The sequence below is a fragment of the Lonchura striata genome, chromosome 10, assembly GCF_046129695.1.
Source record: "Lonchura striata isolate bLonStr1 chromosome 10, bLonStr1.mat, whole genome shotgun sequence".
NCBI classification, from domain to species: Eukaryota; Metazoa; Chordata; class Aves; order Passeriformes; family Estrildidae; genus Lonchura; species Lonchura striata.
In genome coordinates, this window is record NC_134612.1 from 7644259 (window position 1) to 7664902 (window position 20644).

The window sequence follows — 20644 nt, forward strand, 5'->3', positions numbered from 1 at the left end:
ACTTGTAGTTCACATTTTCCTTCTAACCAGCAGCTCCTGCTGGGCCCTGCACATGTGAACTTCAAAGGGTTCTTTCTTGTAATTTTTTCCTTGAATACCAACTCCTAGAGCATGATGTGGGTTCTGGCTGGAGGAGCATTCAGCCAGGAGCACTGAACCATGCAGGGAGTGGAGCAAGGCAGCTGAGTACAACAGGGATGAGGGCAAACTCATCCCTGATGGACTAGGACAGAAGAGGGTTATTCAAGCTGACAAACATGATGGTTATTATTTATACCTATAAAAATATGTAGGTGTATGGAGAGGGAGAGAAAAATCTGATATAGGAATTGATGTAGAGTTTTCTGAAAAGCAAACTTTGCCAAACTTTTTAAAACAAAACCAAATAAACAAGCAAGGTTTGAGTGTGATTTCAAGAAAAATACACATTTTAACAATTTCAGTGAGTTTTAATAAGGATTTTTTGTTTGCTGGTTGGTTTACATATATTTTAAAATCTAACATTGAAGTACACATTTAAACAGCAATAGAAAAGTGCATGAATTCACCCACACATTTGTCAACACTTCCTCTCATGGAAAACAGGAATCCCTCACCTACAGGAACTGCCTGTTTGTCCGGGCAGATGCAATAAAGTTTCTCTTAAAACAGCCAAAGAATTGGAATTTTATTTCTCCCCAGATGCTCTTCAAGTGTTTGTTCACACACCAGCGGGATCCACAGAGCCTGGAGGCAGCCCCTGAGCAATGGCAGAAATGCCAGGGAGCCCCAAGAGCTGAGGAGAGATGCAAATCATAAACAAGGTGGAGGTGTTTAGCTTGGCCCCATCCCAACACAAGCTCTCCAGCTCAGGAGGTGCCAAGCTTTGTTCCTTGCCTGATGAACTTCCTAGGAGCACATGGCCATGTTAATGCTGCAGTAATCTCAGCTACCTAAAGCAAGACAGACAACCATTTTCTCCACAAAGTTCCTTTGTAATAAAGCAATGTCAAGCAGGACATGTCTTAATAATAGAGTCTGTGTTTCTGTACAGTAGTACTGCAGTCAAATGAGCCTTGTAATATAATTTAATAGTAAATAAAAATTTGCACAGAGAGCTAATGCAGTGAACAAATGCTTCAAAAATAGAGAGTAGCAACAAGAAAAAGTATCTGATAAAATTGTTTCTTATACAAAAGCCTCTTCTGTCCATTTTTAATGTTTCTAGTTTTTTAAGTTTGCTGATGTCCACTTAAATGGGAGTCAATCCCAATATGAAACTCAAATAATTTCCTTAATGAAAACAAAGTTAGTAACTCTATCTTCAAAATCATTCTATAGCCCAGTGTGACCATACTATGAAGTTACCCTCCCTTCTTTACAGACCAGGATTTATTACAGTTTCATTAAAATATATGCTACTCTCTCAGATGCTTGAGAGAGTAACATATATTGTACAATGTTACATTGTATATTAAAAAAATGTATATTACAAACAACACAAAGAGTTATCCTGTGTGATTTCATATACTTTTCTTCCCCCTCTAAGCTTAACTCTGTATGCTCAACACAGCCTCAGTATCTAAACTTAGCTCCTGTGCTCTGGGAGCAATCTAGTCAAGGATTAAATGTCATTGGACAACACTGACCCTCAAAGTCCCTTCTTATCTTGAGACTGCAGTCCAAGTTTGCTTACTTCAGTATTTTCACTTTCCCAAGAGAAAGCATATTCAATGCTTGCAAAAGATGAAAAATCAAACTATGAACAAAACATCAAAAGTGACCCCAAGTACCACTTGCTGGGGAGGGGGGTGAGGGGGAGAAAGATATATTTTTTTAAAAAGGGGTAGATTATGACTTTTTTTCAATTGCACCCAGACAGTAAACTCAAAATATCAACATTAAAAGGAAAGCAATGTTTTTCACAGTCAAGTCCTTTGTGTTATGTGCCAACATGTTATCAGTTCCCTTCCTGGGAATTTTTGGCACTTTATTAGGACCTTAACATCAAGAAAGAACATGAAATGTTTCAAAACCTTGACACCATCACAGCACTGTTGCATTATTGTCTTTGAAGAGGTCACTCTCACTCAATAAAACAGCAGCAAGGAGTGTAGAGGATTGCACAGACCACACTGTCAAGTTACAGGGCATAATAAACAACACTTGGAAAAAAAGAGCAATTTAGAGGCACACCAAATAAAAGAGAGTAGAAAATATACACAGCTTAGGTAACTCCTTTAGAAGGACAGACACTCAGCTCCAAAAGAGATCTTAGTGCTGAAGCACAACCCCAGCAGCTGAGGAGTGACCCCTGCATCCTACCTCAGGAAAACACAGCCTCCCCAGGCAAAGGGAATTTAAACAGCACTCAATTTAAAGCAACCAACCAAATAAAAAACCCCAAATGGTGTGAGGTTTTACACTATCGTGTAGAAGCTGCTGCAAGATCACCTGCTAAATTAATTAAATCTCACATTTTGATTTTTTTTTTTTAATTTCAAGAGCTTATCACTAAGTGCCAACAACAAAACATCCCCTCATTCACTCACACAGAATTAAACATTAAAAATGCACATGGTTTTCATATGTCATTTCAGGCATTTTATTTTCCTCTGAAATCAACTTTTTTTTTTAATAGGTCAACTGCTGACCTCCCTGACACTGCAGTGCAACAGTCTGACAATAAACAGGCCCAGGAGGTTTGCTGAAAACATAAGCTTGTAGAACATCTGGTGCTACTGAAGGATAAAACCTGGAACAAACAAGGCAGAGGTTGGTGGTGTCATTCTGAGCTGGGAGAAGGCTTCTGTTCCCTAATGAAAGACCTTGCCAAATTTGGACAGTTTGGAATCTTAAGCTCCAATTCAGGCAATAACAAGAAAGTGACCTTCTTTAATCGACTGGATCAATGGATGTCAAATAAATTAAGGCTGCTGGCAGATAAGTCAATCTGCAAATGAACTGCTCCCAGCTGGTTCAGGGATCCAAGGTATCCGTAACTAATTTTCCTAAAAACTCAATATCTTTTCAAATAAACGCCTCAGGTTAAAAAAGAGGGAAGTTAAAAATAAACTATTTTTTTTAAACAATCTTTTTTAGATAGCAAAGTGCTGCCAATAGACACCTCCACTGGGACACTATTGCAGTGATGTGTTTGTTAGCAATGCTTTGGTGGAGGTGAGCATTTCCAAAAGAGAGTCACACTAACCTCCCTGACTGCCAGAGGGGTGTCCTGATGCTTCACTGCTTCCCCTCAGATTCAGCAGCAATTGTGTTCCACAACCAAGCCCAGAAAGCCAACTCACACCAAGGCTTAGGCTGACAGCCTTGCAAGGACATGAGGCAAAAAGCAGCTTTTGTCCCATGCCAAACAACACTTCAAGGATGTATCATGGAACATTAGTGTCCAACTGCATGCAGAAAGGCAGGGCAGGCTGCTGTCAGTCACCAAACGTTCACAACACAATGCACCATCTTTAAAAGGAATCCATCTACACACACTGTAAGCAATCAAGAAAGGGTAGATTTGCCCTAAATCAGAGAAAATCACCTTAAGCAAGCCTTATCAAGGATACCTAGCAGCAATTTTAGCAATAGCTGGTTTTCCCTATTTTTTGCATACAACTCCTATTTCGGATACTGTACCAGTTATGTGATCAGTACCAACAGAACTCATAAAGCTGTGTCTAATGAAGTTGATCTAAAATTAGTCAGGAGGCAGCATTTGCTTCCCTTGCTATGCTGAAGCACTGGTACTGGGTTTAAATTAACAGCTGATTTTTAGCTCAGGCTTAATAAGGTACTTAATTCTAAACAGACTATTTTCCCTCTTCACAGGTTGGGCTACTTCTACTTTCTGCAGTGAGAGAGAAGGCAAAGGATCTGCACCATTCTTCACCAGGGGAGGTTTTACATTTACAGTGAGTTGGTGGTGACCTGTTCTGAATGAACAGCTGCTGAGTAGCCATAAGGATACCTGCAAACAACATGCACAGCTTCCTTTTAGGTCTAAAGGTTACCTAAATGTGAACAGATGCCCATATTCAGCTCAAGAAAAAGGAATTAACTTCACTACCAAGCAACAGCAGGAATTCTGCCATGGTCTAATCTTTATTGAGGGCAGTTTTTAGGCTTACCTATAATAATCCATTTTAAGCTGTTGCCATTTTAAGTGGTTGAAACTATTTTATAAAGTGTGTCTGACAAAAACTTATTTTCAGTCTTCCTGAACTATTTTAAGCATTTAGTTGGTAATAGAAAACACATGTGACAAACAGAATATCAAATAATTTTAGCAGCACTATTTCCATATTTTATTTTCATCTTATTCATAGAGATGAAGTGGAAATGAAATTCACCTTACGTGACCAGGCAAACCTGTAATCCCTGCTGCAACTCCTGCAGCAGCTTTAGTGCTCTTCAGAAATACTTGACATTTTACTAAATATCACATTATCCTGTCTCTCCAGTCACAGATCACAGAATGTGCATATCACAGATTCACTTCTGTTACCTTTTGGTGTTTCAAAAACCATACAGCTAAATCTTGTATTTATTTTAATATATGAGGAAGCACCATATAAAATTTCAACTTTTTTTATGAGCAGATAATTTTATGATAGCTTGCCTGGCACTCTTTTGTTTTCCATTTTATTACCTTTCTTGTGCTGAAGGATGTAACTGGACTGCATGTCCAACAAATATCAGTAGATTCATTATGAATACATTTCATTCCTTTTCAAGCCCATTTATACTTTCGATTTTCACATTATATCAGTGCAATAATTTTTAGGACTTATTTTTTCAATGTATAATTTCTTTTTTTAAAATAAGGCACCTGGTATTTCGCTGGAACACCTCTGTCATCAGATTTTGACACAGAAACTTCCACAGTCAATGCTTTCTGTGCCATTTATAAATGCACAGGCATTTTTTTTATAGTCTCTGCAGTTATTTTTCAGGCTGAAGAGTTAAGCCAAAACAAATCAAGAGAGGTATTTTGTCAAATAACACATATGTAAGCTGCCACAACGTGCTCTGGATGCAAAAAGCTTACATAGCTCCATAGAAGACCAGAATTTTTAGGAAAGTAACTATTAAGGGTTACTAAACACATATCCATCTGGTAAAGTATGAAACCAGATGATTAGAGTCTAGGGAATCACGCAGATGAAGCTTCAGAGGAATCAGTGAAATAAAGGGCTCACTCTCTAAGCTTACCCAGTTCCCACACTAGAAATTGCTGCTGTTGAGGACTGGATACAGATGTAGGTGGACTACTGGTTTATTTATTCTTTCCTTGTGCAGAAGCCATGCTTTTCTTCCTAGTCAAATTATTAATATTTAGTACCTATTTAGTTTAGTATTTATTTACATGTTTTAACATCTGGGCAGGAGGGGTAGGAGAGGCAGGTATGGACAACAAGAGCAGTAATCAAGACACAAGCTGGCCACACCAACATCACCGGTTCCCTGCTGTCCCAATTCACAGCATCCCACCCTGTGGGTCACTCATTAGTGACATTTTCATCACATGACACACAGTGTCTCCAGGATCTCTTTCCAGGTGGCAACAGCTCATCCTGCACAGAACTCCTCACACACCACACAGAGGTAGATTTGCTCCCCTCATCCCATCCTGTTACACAGTACTGGGCACATAACATCACCAAACCTCACCTACTTTTTTACTGTCAAGTTAATTCCTACAAGCCTCTGCTCAGAGTCCTGTGTTTAGATTTATCTACCTTGAAAGATTGTGTCTAAATTACTTCACCTTATTTTCCAACTCACTGTTACCATACTGAGCAGAGTAGATCCCAGCAGAGATTGTACTAATATGTCCCTCCCAACTTAGAACCTGACCATTTGCTTCCATCTTTTCTTGCCTGTTTTTAAAGAAAGTTCCCAAAAGAACTGCTCAACTTCACCAATATACAAGACTTTCAGAATGGATTCTTTCATCAGTTTCTCTGAAGTAATTTCAAAACCTATTGGACCGCCCTTACTCCCACACATTCCCACCTTCAGACAACTAAAAAGCATTACATTCCTTTTCATGAAAAAATTGTCATATATATTCACCTGTCTAATCATACTTATCCTTTGTTACAGTTTCTAGTATCAAAAGACCAAATTCTTGTTAGATTTTTAACTTAATCTTTATCTGAACACTAAATCTCCAGCCTGGATCAATGGAAGCACAAACTAGATGAGGTGTCCTCTGTAGTGGACTCTGTTGTACATAATGTGGAATAGATAATTGAAAATATACATGTTTTCTCAACTGGAATATCTAGATAAATACAAAAGCACAGCCAAAGCAGGTCTGAGGTGTCAGCAGGAGAGATGTGAGAATTGCTGTAGCCTGAACACAAAAGACCAGGTAGGGGCTACAGAGTCACCACAAAACAAAGCCAGAAGAGATGCTGCACCCCAGCACATCCCGGACAGGGCAGGAAATGCCTCCAGGGACACTACACTTAATGACTGTCTCTCCTAACATCCTTCAGGGCACGAATCGTTGTCAGCCTAATTAAAACCAGAAATCATTTACTGCTCCTTGTTTTTCCCTTTGAGGCAGGAAACGACTGGAGACTGCTGGCAGAAGTGCCCCAGGAGGCATCGAATTCTCTGCTGCAATTGCCTGGCAAAAAGAGGAGTAACATCTTTGGAGACTGCTGTCTGTACCACACAATTACGTGTTTAATAAAGGATTTGGTTTCACTTCTCCAAAAACAGCTGAATGTGTTCTATGAGAATTTGAAGAAAGGCCCTGAAATGGATAAGAATTATATATACACACACAGATATAGATATCTATATCTAACTATATATCTCTGAAATATATGTACCATTCATCTTGGATGGCCCATTTGGGACATAGATAGCTCATCTGCAGAAGCTTATTTGTAAAATTATAATGTGGCCAAGTGTGGAACTTATTACCTAAAAAAATCCAGATAAAGAGCTGAAAAATTACAGATATAATCCTGCTTAATCCAGAACACTTCATTCTTTGGATGTGTTGTGTAATACAGAACATCAGCCCTTCTGTGAAAAGGCTCCCTTTGCTTCCCCATTTACTGCAGTCTAGGTAGAACAGAGCAAGAGCTGTCAAACAAATCAAAGAGCCCCTAAAATCCTGTGACTGCAACTAACTTGGACAGAGAAACAGAAGAACAGGTCTTTCAAAGAAGTGGCAGCAAGAAGATCCAGAAGGGCCTTTAGTCAGTACCTCCCCCATCTACTACCTGAAAATCCATCTCTTTGGCTCCTCCTTATTCTGCAAGGCTGAAGGAGTGCTCTACAATTGAATCAGCTTTATCAAGATTTCCCACATTAAACAAAACTAGTGACATCTTGACAGTCAAAGAAAATTCAGGGGATCAAGTAAAAGATGGTTGTGTTCAAGACGCATTAGACAGCTTTGCAAAACTGCATTTGTATAACTCACTTGGTTTACTCCAATTTCTTCAAAGGTCATTTTTTCACATTTTAGCTCAAAAGACTATTTTAAAATACTGTTTTTGCAAAACAGCTGGCAGAATCAGCTGATCAGAACCCGTTTTTCAAATCTGTGCAAATAGAGACAGTATCATTTGCAGATTAAAGAAAGGAAAGAATGAGTGAAAGACAACTTACAGCTGTACACTCAGAGCAGGACACCAAAGAACTCTTCTTCCCCAACTCCTGAAAAAATGTGTCATCATACTGCCTGCAGAGAAACTTGAGAAATAGTATTGCCCACCTGCTCACTAGAAGCAGACACACCTCCATCTCCAGCTAAAGCAGAGAAGACTTTCTTGCACAAGAAAATACCACTTTCCAGCAGCCAGTGGATTTCAGAAGAGCACACAGCATTGCTGAGCTCCACAGAGGATCAGAACATTACTGTCAGATTAGCATTGGGGAATGGATTTACCATCTGCCTTTTTGGCTCAAAATCTTAATCCTAAATGCCTGAAGAACAAAGTTTTTTTACACTTAATGTGTGCTCTTGTTTTGGTTATATAAATGTGGTTTTCTTCTTTTCATAGTACTGAGCAACTTCCCAAGTAGAGAGAGCAGTGGATTTTCATTTTCACCTGCTCCAAGAGCAGCTCCTACCAAACACCTCCTTTAATGCATTACTTCATAAACTAATACTGCAGAGTTAGCCACAAGTTCTAGTTTAAAAGCCTAATCTCTTTTAAAAAAATCACCACTGTGAAGGCAATTGTGTACTGAGAACAAATCAAGAAAAAGCTGAAGTTGATAGGGTTTTGGGTCTACAGCTTATCCTGCTTATAAGGGTAGCCAAACATACAGAGGGGAAAATAGCAAACAATGCCATTTATTATTGCAAGGAATTGTCAGTGATTGGGAAAACAAATAATTCTACAAAATGTTTTGTTATTTTTTACCTAAGAAAGCAAACTTTTTTCCTATTTAACATAACATGCCTATTTGTTAAGATGTCTTATAAAGCAAATAAGTAACTTACAGTAAATTGCCGTTAAACCAAAATTAGTTATTCACAATCATGTAAGTGATTTAGTGTACCACGGTAAAAGTGACCCTTAGATTTTATCTTCACATTTAATACACAAAATGTTTCTTGGTGTATTGCCATTTTAAGGAAGTTTCTATCGGAACAATAATCTGGGGAACAGAAAGCAGATGATGGATCCAGCTGGTGAGAACTTCCTTGGAGCTGTGGCATTTGGTGACCAGGACTTTGCTGTGGGCTGCTGAGAAACCCAGACACCACAACAGTGCAATGGCTCCTCTTGCTCTAGAGCAGCACGGACAGAGGGTCTGCTTCCCCCTCCAGGAGAGAACCTCTGACAGCAGCCAGACACCTCTCCCCAAACTCGTGTTTCTGCAGTAGTCAGTTCCTGGCCAGTTCCTCCTGCAGCTCCTTCTCTGCAGAGCTGTCAGCACTAACTGCTGCTGTCTGCAGCACCTCACTGCAACCCAGGCAGGAGCTGAGGCATCAACAGCCCCAGAAGTACAGAACTGCTGCTCTGTGGCCAGGGAAGCTGCTGAAAGCATCACCCCCTTTGGTACCAACTCCAAACCATCCTGGTTTGTTCCTGCTCTGTTCTGTTTTAAAGACAAACTTATTTTCATGAACGTTTTAAGATTATAGCTTATGTATGTATTATGTATTAAAGGTGTTTGGAAAAAATGGGCCAGAGGAAGTCTGGAACTTTCTCTGCATAAGTGATTTAGGAAAAATATCACATTCTCAGGAAGCTGCTGCTTGCATACAGATGCTGCACATTTAGCAGAGTTGCATTTCAGAGGTGTTATCAGAGTTTAGTATCAGAAATGCTGCTGGGGATGATGCTAAAAGGCTGGAACTCCAGTGTTTCAAGTACATCAAGTTACATGCAGGATTCTGAAAACATTTGCATCACAGATGATTTAATTTCTGCTTTATTCTTGAAATGAAATTATAAAATGCCCTGAACATCTTCCTGATGATCAGCTACACCTGGAAGTTTAGCAAATTATTTTAGAGGACACAAAATCTATAACACAGAAGTAACAGATTTAAATGTACAGTAAGTTCAGAAAACTAGAGGGAAAACCCCATTTAAAAATTTATAAAAGTCCATCAGAAGTTGAGAACATGTCACTCAAAAATATGCAGGGTTAATTTAGCCTCTCAGATCCAGAAATATTAACAGTTGACCCATTTCTACTCCAATTGAAAACTTCAGTTGCAAAGTCACGAATAACAAAAATCCTGGGAGATGCCAACAGCATCACAGTGATTCCTGCGAAGTTCACACTAAAAACACAGAGAACATACCTCAGTTTCTTTGACTTATACAGGCTCTCAGCCTGCTTTACAAAAAAGTAACAAGCAGCTACAAGCAGTGGCCAGGAAAGCTCAGTGTGGCTGTGCTTAACACCACAGAGCTGAGGGTTGGACTCGGAGCTCCTGCCAGAAAAAGTGGTGATGAAAGTAAAGAAAGTACAGGAGGGATGTCTGGCCATTCAAGAGCATGGATAGTCCTGACCTTTCTTTCCATGTGCTACTTGGCTTACTACATAAAGGCTTATTTCCTGTCAAAACCTTGGCATCTTTTTCTTAACCCTCTTTCCAGACTTGTCTGCCTTCTCTCTTCCTTTTAAGCCTTCTAATGCCTTCTTCACATTTGCTCTTTCAAGTACATCTTTCTAGATTTTGCTGGCACTTCTCACTTTTCTTTGCCACACATTTCATTCTGTTGCTTGTGTCACAGGTCTCTCATATCATTCATTCTTTGCACACTACAGCCCTTTGGCCAATGTCCCCACAACTCTTTCAAATCTCAATCTAAATGAAAAGCGAAGCACCTCTGAGCATTCCCTTTCCAAGAAAATACCACTGAAGCTGGTTTCTCAGTGCAAACCCAAGCCCCAGGTGAAGCCATCTCTCCTTTCCCAAACATGCCACGAACAAATTACTCAAAAGTACAAAAGGATTGGCTGTAACCAAACACTAACGTACACTTAATGGACTGCAGATTTTGCAGGATGTTTAAAGTTTCCCCTCTGATCTCTCTGAACTTTGGCCTCCATTTGTTTATACAGGCAGAGGCCAGCAGGTCATACCACTAAAATCAGCAAATTGTTTACACATATGGCAAGCATGCATGCAGCAGGGCTGGAGTCCCAGCTACAGCACAGCACATTAAAGCAACTGCTGTAGTTAAAACAACAAAGATAGAGTGAGTCCACACACGTGATGAGGAGGCCTTCCAGTGCTGTGAAACTCAGTACGAACCAAGAAATTAAATGGTATTTCTTCTGGAGCCAAGGCACACATTCCACGCCAACCTAACCCAAGTCACTTACCCCAACATCACTTGTTTCATGAGAAGTGGGAGCCTTTGACATCACCAGTGTCAAAATATAGCAAAACATTTTAAGTGCATGAGCTAATTCATCAGGGAGGCAGTTAACACTGCAAAGAATGAAAAAAACTCAAAAAGCAAGGCTGGAAGAGAAGCAGCCACTGGCAGTACACAAACCCCAAACACACTGCTTGGCTGTGGTTGTTTGAGCACCAGGTTCTAAATAAACCAGATTCCTAAGCCTTTAAAAATTATTTTCCCTTTCATAAAGATATTTTTTAAAGTAGCTTCAAAATATATTTTACATAATACAAATCACTTGAAAATTAGGAGTTTTCAGAAGCATAAAGCATTTCAGTTTTGAACAAGTGAACAGGGCATTAGTATAACTCCACATTCTGTTGTTTTGGTTTTTTTTTCTGATGGACAGAGAAATGTATTTTTGAGAGCAATTACAGGCTCATGCTTAAGAGAATACCAAAATATGAAAGGTAAACACTACAAGAAAACAGGGAATGCAGCAGGATCTAAAAGAAATTAATCACTTTGTCTTGCTCAGATAAACTGTAGCTGTCAAACTTGTTGAAACCAGAAGGAAGAGGAAGTAGATTTTTTTAGCTTCAAGATGCTGTCTCAAAGTTTTGTGGCCCATTCAATTACACAGCAGATATGTGGCACACACAAGAATATTATTAATTTTCTAGTAACTTTCATTGAAAAGCAGAAGCACCATGTCTTTAAATGTCATGTCTAAACCAACACATGCAGAAAAAGAAGAAAAAAGGGGAAGGGGAAAGGGGAAGCCAAAGACATCCTACGTCTGGAAGTTTATTACTTTCTGAAAGAAATGTTCAAGGAAGGCAGGGATATACTCTTATATTGCTAATAATGACACAAGTTTGATATGTATGAAAAAGAAATATGTTGTCTTAAGTTTAACCATGGAAAATACAGGTATAGGCTTGACTAACTGCTCCGAGCTTACACTGGAAATTACCAAGAGACATTATCTTTGTAGTGTCAGCATTTTATCTTCTGTATTTAATCACCAACTAACATTCAATCAACTGAAAACATCCTCTCAGTACTTGTACATTAAGTTCAATTCTGTCAATAACTTCCAGCATCTCCTCTGCCTAAACCCTGAGTGAGTTAGAGCACTGAAGACTGAAATGTCCCATCTCACACTTCTAGCATTGGAGGGTTTTCAGCAAAAATCAGGTTTGATAACAGACCAGAAGACAGATTTGATCATCAGTTCCAACCCAAACAGTTTAAAGTGAAAGACTGAAAGAATATTGCCAAATCAAAGCAGATGAGGGGGAGCTTTGATCCAGTACTGTTCTGCTAGCAGGGCCTTTCTGCTCTTATCTTCAAAGGGCAACACAAACCTGAACCTGAGAACACAGGGACTGTCACACTCTGGGGGTTTCCACACTGGCTGTCTGGGGAAATACAGAATACACCAACTCCTGGACACACAGGGCTGGGGAGAAAAGAGTCGAGGAAAAAGTGAGCACAAAAGGATGACTTGCAGCTGAACCTGCAGCCTTTTATCAGAGTGAAATGCTATCTCCAGAAAGTGGGACAAGGCTGCCCAGCTCAGAACTACAGCAGCAGATAAAACAAATCCCATTCTGCTGTTTGCCAGCTTCCTAGTACTTCACAGCCTCAGCATTAATTTCACACAGTGTTCCTGCTAGGGCAGCTTTATTCTCCTGCACACAAGAGCACCAGCACTACTTTCAGCAGAACCACCCATAGAGCACAGCAGCATCTCTGGACATGCTCATCTTCAGGTCCATTGCCTGTCAATTTACCATAAAAAATATTAATTTTGCCATAATATGAAGACTGGTATAGTAACTCATGAGCCAAAAGACACTTTAGAGTGGCATTTTTTCTGAGCTCAAGCTAAAAATCAGGTTGTTTAACTGCTTCTCTAGTAGAGAAGCTGCACTGGATTTAGGAGAAAGAGGCCATCTGCAAGAAGAGCTTGTAATTACAGAAAGGTAGAAACTTCCATGGCTAGAGAGACAAAGGAATATCTTAAGGAAAAACATAACTAATGAGGGAACATGTATGAAACAGAAAACAGTCAAAATTTAAAAAGCACATGCAATTTTGACAATAAAATAAATATTCCACTCAATGACAGAAGCATCCCCATTTGCCCTGAAACTTGGATTTACAGTCTACAATTCCCAAGAGCAATACAGATAGAGCAAATCCAAAAATAACAACCCTTTACAAACTTCCACTTCTTATACAAACCTATGAGAATTTACATTGCTTAGCAATTCCATCATTGTAGCTTGACCAAATTCATGAAAGAATTAAGTACGCCTATCAAGTTACTATTTTAGTGTAATAAGTACAATATTCACAGTATAACTTGTTCACTTCAATCTTGAGAGCTGTAGCCACTGCTCTTTAAGGTACTTATTTCTTACGTGGGAAATACGAAATATCTTATGATATGTGGGAAATCAGTGGAAACATGATCAGAACACATTATCAAGCATTTTTTCCTTAAAACTGTAGATTTGGCTGTTGCCATGGCACTTTTATGAACCAGAGAGGGAAGAATAAACTAGGTATGTCAGGATGCAAAGAATCCACAGCCCAGCTGTGAACTACTGGTGGCTGCTCTTAGCCTTGGGAACTATTGAGCTTGGAAGAAAATATACCAGCACCTTCTTATGTGCTAGGCCAATGATAACTGGATCCCTTGCTAATAAACAAATTAGACAAGACTGCAAGGAAAAAAGAAACCAAATCCACAAATAACTCCCAAACCATAAAACCAAAAAACTTTCTAACTGTAAAGCTGATCTGTGCCTTACACTGTCAGAGGAGGCTCTGTCACTGGAGGTCTTAACAGGAAAAAGTTATATAAAACAAACCCCATTCATCATTACAGCTAAAGTCACACATTTAAATCTGAAATGTCCTTATCTAGAAGAGTGACACTGCACCTGATCTATAGTTATCAATAACCAAAATGCACTACTTGAAGTTGGGGACAAGGAAAAATAAACAAAACAATGTAGGTAAGAATTTATTATTGCTTAGTGTGGCAACAGAAGACAAACTTAGCTGGGGAAGTAAATAAAGCAATGGGGACTGAATAAATGAAGAGTATCTGGGAGAGAGATGTAATGCAGAGACCACCAAGAAGGGGTAGCTGGGGTGAAAAACCACTTAGCAGAGTGGTATATTCTATTGACAATACAGTGGTTTCAACCTGCTGGGAAAAGGCTGAGAATCAATTAGAAAGTGTCAACAAATTAGGATTAAAGGACAAAAAAAAAATGTACTTAATCCAGGGAAGGGGAATGCATTTAGAAGACAAAAACCCCCTAACAATAGCTATCTGACTCCTGAAGCAGGCACCAAAAATGCTGTTTCCTGTTAAATTATCTCAAAAGTTAAAGATTGCTTCTTCACAGCATTGGCTGCTTAATTGCTGCTGCTTCATCCTCTGACTGCATGTCTGTAGGGAAAATCCTTTCTAAGGTTTAGCAATACTGGATTTTCAGAGTAAGTTGTTTCTATGGCAGCCTCCCAAGTTTTGTCTTATATGAATAGCATATAGCATAAAAACAAGTTTAGATAAATAAAAAATCCAAATCCATTAAAAAATTTTAATTGAAATCCATTAGGGGGAAAACCCAGAGTCTGATGAGAGATTATAGATTTCTCCTGGCAGTTACTAATGTCACAATTTTGACTTAGATTTCTTTATGGCAAAAAAGCCTCCAAAGGGAAGAGTGTATGTTTATAACTAACAATTGTGGTATGTTAGGCACAGACCAATGTGAATTAAAATAAACTGAGAATAGTAGGAAAGAGGAAAGAAGTTGTGCATAGCTGCAAAATTGGTCTGTTAGCTTAGAAGCATCCCCTTTAATTCAAAATGCTAAAGACACAGAGCCTCAGATCTGGAAGAGTTTCAGGGGTTACACACTGTGATCTTTGCACAGCTGAGAACAAAAGGAGTGAACAGACCCCACAGTCCAGAACTTCTGACTTGGGGTCTGGGTGTCAAGGTGACCCCGAGAGTCTAACAGTCCTAATTTCCCAGCCTGCACAGCCAAAGAAGTCTGGATGCATAGGGTCAGCTTCTCAAGGTTGTTTATTTTCTCTGATCTCTAACATTCTTTCTCTGACCTGCTAAGCTCTGTTCAGCAGGTTGGCCATGGCATTCTGTCTGCTCTCTTGGGCAGTGTTTACATTTTATACCAAAAACTATGTGTACTGTGTTTACAATACCGTGCCAATATCTATCATTTATGTTTGATAGTGTGTCTCCACCTTAAACAAACAGAAAAGTGTCACCATCACACCAAGACATGGAGGACAAGAAGAAGGAGAAGAAGGCCAGGATGCACCCAGATCCCTCCATCTTGTCTCCCGGAACCCCATTCTAAAAAGCCATAAATTCTACTTTTTCACCCTGTGTTAATTCAACTTCCACACTACTCAAACCCTTGTGGCTTCTAATTCCTCAGAAAAAGTTGGCAGCTTTTTCCACAGGCTAAAATTGAAGCCACAGGTGTTTTTGACTTCGTGTCAAGGTCTCTGAGCCCCCTGCCAGGGTTGCGAGAGAGCCAGGGCAGCCAGAGGGATGTGCTGGGTTCCCACACTTCTGCAGCTGTAGCAGCAAGCAGAGAGGATGTGCACTGAACCCTCTCCTTCCCTCCCTCTCTCCCCCTTCAATACAGAACAACCCCCAGCTCCTCCCTGGAGCTGCAAGTGCCCCAGCAGCCAAGAGAGGCAGGAGCCACAGGGATCAGCATCCTTTTCCCAGGCAACCCAGGATGCAGGAATTTGCTCTACTCTTCCTGTGCCCAGTTCACACACAGGAGCATGCACTGCCTCAGAATTCCCTGAACTGAGCCAACTTGCAGGCACAGTGAGCAGGCTATTGGCACACAAAAACAGGAGCCAGAATTTTCTGTTTGGATGATCTTTAGTCCACTTGTTCCTTCATGGTAGCTAAATTCAAAGAACATACTTTGAATAATACTTCTGTTTCCTTAGGGGATGTAACTAGAGATGTTAAAAGCAGGGGATCTGTTGCGTGGCAGGGCTCAGTAGCTGCTGATAGAGCCCAGGGACCCCTTGCTGGTGAGGGCCACATCCTACAAGAACAATAAAATACAAATGGGTACAGACAAATGTTTTCCATAAATTATACTTCGCTTCTGAGACAAATGCTTCCAACTTCCCGAGCTCAACAATTATTTTCAGAATTGAGTAAGGACTATGGGAGGTTTAGCGCAAACACTGCAATGAGTTCAGTTTACCTACTCAATGACCAAGTTTTCCATTGCAGCATTGTTATATTGATTGTCCCCCCAATGCTTTGTTTAAACACTAATGGATCAGTCATGATCTGCAATGTACATTTACACAGAAGTGTTTGGCTATTTCTCTGTTACTGTCTATAAATAGTCTCCAGGACTCCTCATCAGACATCAGATATAAACAGACCAACTTTCTGTAAATAAGCACATACCCTGATCTGGAAAGTAACATTTACTGCTTTTATGTTAATTGAGGTTTCTACTTATTGCAATAGGCAGTAATTCAGAAGACTGATGTAAAATTCTGTCTTCTGTCCAGTTTAGGAACTGGGCAAACATCAGTGTGATAGGTACTTATAGCATTTTATCAAAGGAGTCTGTGCTGGGAAGAACTCAATGTACTTATTATGAGCACTCTCCATCCTGTCCCTATGCCTTTCCCCCAAGCCCTGAAAACATTTGCAACTCCAAGTCTCTCAAAATAAAAAAAGGTAGTTTCTGAAGCAGAATACTGTGGTTATCAGCTGCAGCTGGCAGAAATACAACTGATTTTAATTACAGCATTGTTCTAGGAGCAATATCCAGAGTCCAGAGGGCACACAGGTCCTTGATCTTTGACCTGCAGCCTTATCCTCCTGTCAATCTGCCATCCCTGCAGTAATTAACACACTTGGAAGTCTGCATCATCTGTGACGTATGTTTAAGTTCATTGCAGCTGCATGAAAGCCATCATCTCAGCCTTTTACTCTCCCATTCCTGCAAGCCTTTCACTCTTTGCCAAGCAACTGAAATACACAGGCCTTTAATGTATTCAGAAGTCTTCAATTTAAGCAGCAAGTATTGAAAACACTAGAAATCCCTGCCATGGAGGTCTCTGCTTGCCCTGCAGGACTCCACACAAACAACCATCACAAGCTGTGGTTTGCATTCTGAATGGCAACAATCACTGAAGAGAAAGTTATGAGGTACTATTTGATGGCAGCTTCAAGACCAGCTAAGTTTTTATGGCCAGATCTACCAAAAGCTGCATTCAGGAGTAGGAAATACTTCCAGGGAATAGGGGGGAAGAAAGATTAGGGGGGAAAAAGGGGAGAAAAAGAATAGCTTGGTAATATTAGAGAGGAATCAAACAGTAACAACTCCCCACATACATATATGTTCAAATGTATTTAAATTTGTGAACACAACTGCTCTTCAATACTTGCTTTGATTTTCACAAGAACAAGCAATTATAAAAACCTGCAATCAAAAGTGCAATGAGAGCAAACATGGAGAGTGCCACAGCCAAACTTGTACTGTTGCACAAGGGCTGCCTGGCTAGAAACACCTTTAGTGGTAAAGAGACAGTGTTTGCTCTGCAGCACCAGCTAAACAAGCTCATTTGGTTTCTTGAATGCTGTTTTTGTTGCAGGACAGTAATGGATCAGTGAATATGTGATAACAAATGATGTGATTCCAGGATGTCAAAATGCCCCACGGCAAAGCGGCTGTAAACTTCCTCTTCACATGATCAGATTAACACTCAGGCCTACAGAAAAGTTTAGTTCACAAGTTTACTTTTATCCACGGGTTCATGTGTTTAAAAATAATAGAGACTTTGACTTTCTCAGGGATATCCTGTCTCTTCCAGCAAAATTATCCCATGAGAAACCAGATGGGAATTTTTCTCTCTGCCATCTCACAGACCACAGCTATCCTTCTCCACTTAGTTCCTTTTATTTTATAATTTCTACCAAACTCATTCACATCCTCCTCCGGTGTTTTCATCTTCCTAGAGCTCCCTTGAGCAGCCCTGTGAAAGCTACAAAAGGAATGCAGAATAATTCCTCGTGTGGATGTGATGGACCAAGCTGAGCTGTACTTTGCTTAGTTTGGCAGATATTCACAGTATTATAAAAACTGCTTTTGCAAACAAATACTCAGTTTGCAAAAGTCTCTCTCCCCCACAATCCAAGAAAAAGACTGTCAGCACATCATTCTGCAATGACTGAGTAATTGAAAAATATGTAAGATCCGTGGATATTCCCCTATATGAAAGCACTTGGGAAGCTGTCATTTAGCATCAGCTGTAAAACCTGCAGGGCTTCTGTGGATAAAAAGTCTTTCCCCCAGAGCTTATTACAGATGTTTAGAAAAGGTAATCTTAAGCTGGGTTGAACTATTTAATTTTGTTTCTACTTGGTATGTCAGATATAAGGTTACTGAGCAGAGAATTAATTTTTGACAGAAAAAAAAAGATAGACCACTCCATCCTAATGGAAAAGGATAGTAAATTCTTTTAGAAATTACTAATAAAATGCAGGTGTTGAACACTTGCTCTTTCTGCCTTCTTGAAAGACCAAGTTCCATTCGAAGAGTCCAAAATAACATGAAAATTTTGCTCAGTCATCTATTATTTTTTCTATATATTTATATTTGTAGCTCCTACTACACATCAGATAATACAGTTTTAAACAAAAACCATGTTCCATTTGTTACCTTGTCCGTTCTTTTATTCCTCAGCTTCCAGCAGCTGAGAAGCAGACAGTGAATAGCATCCCTTCTTGCAGGATGTGGCCCTCACCAGCAAGGGGTCCCTAGGCTCTATCAGCAGCTACTGAGCCCTGCCATGCAACAGATCCCCTGCTTTTAACATCTCTAGTTACATCCCCTAAGGAAACAGAAGTATTATTCAAAATATGTTCTTTGAATTTAGCTACCATGAAGGAACAAGTGGACTAAAGATCATCCAAACAGAAATTTTGGCTCCCGTTTTTGTGTGCCAATAGCCTGCTCACTGTGCCTGCAAGTTGGCTCAGTTCAGGGAGTTCTGAGGCAGTGCATGCTCCTGTGTGTGAATTTGGCTCAGACCTGGCAGAGCCCACACATTCCTGTGCATGGAGAACTGGACAGGACCCACTTCTGCCACTCACCTTCTGCTGGGCCACTGCCTGGGGGGTCACAGCAGCAACATGCTTCTCCTTGTTATGTAACAAATGCGTTAGCTATTACCGTGTTAGATCAGAAATAGCTCATGCTTATCCAAAAACCTGGATTTCTGGACAATACTCTGAGAGAGTACCTTCTGAAATGAACTAAGGAACACAGCTCTCTTTCAGAAAAACTGCTGAAAGCAGTATTTGACCTGAGTTTCTAGATTCTTGGGGATCCACAGCTGCTTCTGAGGGTTCTGAGAAGGCAACTACAGAAAGAAAGTTGTCTGGCCAGTCTTCAAGTATGTTTATGCACACCATGTAAGAGTTTCCACTAATACAGGAAATTTTTACAGGATCCACAAATCCTATTTGGAAACCACAGATTTAAAACATATCCTCCAGTAAACAAGAGTTTTACTGTTAAATATACCCAGGAAGTTTCTCAATATCTTTTTCTCAGCCTGTTCGGTTTCTTTGGACATAGAATTCTTGCCACTCTGCCTGTCAAAAAGGAAGGTATTTTGACACAATCATACCATGTATTACAAGACACAGAGATATATTCATTGTGGGCAGTAAATACGGGGTGCAGTCTCCTTGCAGTTGAACCATCTGTTCACCCCAGCATACTGTGCACAGCAAAAGAAGAAAGAAAAACCTCTACATGAGAAAAATTGAGAGGGTAACAAGCAAATTCGGTAACACTTACGGTCAAGTCCGTTGATGTATCTCATTGTAATTTCACAGTGCCCCCAAACTGCACTGACTATGGGGTAAAGTTTTTTCCCTTTTAGTCCTCTGAAGGCCACTCCAAGATACTGTCCATCAACCATGAAGCTAAGCGTCCCTTCATCCATATCCAAAACCACCAGTAAGGAGTCTGGGAGTACAAAAGACTCATCTGGTTCCAAAAAGACGGGGTACGTGACCCCGGGCTGGTTTTTACAGTTGTGGTAGAGTTTGTTGCGCCCCAGATCCCAGCCCCAGGATTCGATGTTGCTACCAACCAAGGACGTGTATCCCACCGAGTGCAGCGGCGCGTCGGCCGTGGAGACGCCCACCACGGCGTGAGTCCCCCGCTGCCTCGTGGGCCAGTGGATCTGCCACACGTGCAGGCCCCGCGTGTAGCCCACCTTGCCCCGGATGCAATCTGTGCTTTGGGCCACCGGGTGTCTGTGAAAAGTCAGTTTGTCATCCTCCTTTACAAATATATTTAACGAGCGATCTTCGTTATTCCAGGCGTGTTTGTACTGGACCTCCAGCTTGGCAGGGGGCATATCCAACAGCATGTCCAGGCGCGCGGGCTTGCAGAAATCCGGGCCTCTCAGCTCTCGTTTCACGGGTCTATAAGGGGGCTCCCTCACATCCACAGACTTTATGCTCCCTGAGATTTTCTGGCCCATTGCTTGGCTGCAGGTTTACAAAGGAGAAAGAAAAGTTGACTTTGGCCCAATGTCACCTCATGAAAGCACCGTTACACTGAGGCAGTGACCTGACAAGCTGAGTGGATTTACTCCTCCTGTTTGGAGTTTTTTAGCAGCAATGTTTCCAGAGTAAAAAATGCTCCTGAAAGAAAGCAGAAAGTTTCCAGTTAGTTCAAGAA

General features: G+C 40.4%; 1 protein-coding gene across 3 annotated transcripts in view; it reads right to left on the reverse strand.

Annotated features, from left to right (window-relative positions):
• Positions 1 to 20644, reverse strand: part of SPSB4 (splA/ryanodine receptor domain and SOCS box containing 4) — an 81197-nt gene that overhangs the window by 38610 nt on the left and 21943 nt on the right. For all 3 annotated transcript variants that reach the window (XM_077785551.1, XM_021553666.3, XM_021553668.2), the window contains exon 2: positions 19751 to 20607. In XM_077785551.1, the coding sequence (XP_077641677.1) occupies positions 19751 to 20444 (694 nt within the window). In that variant the 5' untranslated portion in view covers positions 20445 to 20607. The remainder of the gene's footprint in view (positions 1 to 19750; positions 20608 to 20644) is intronic.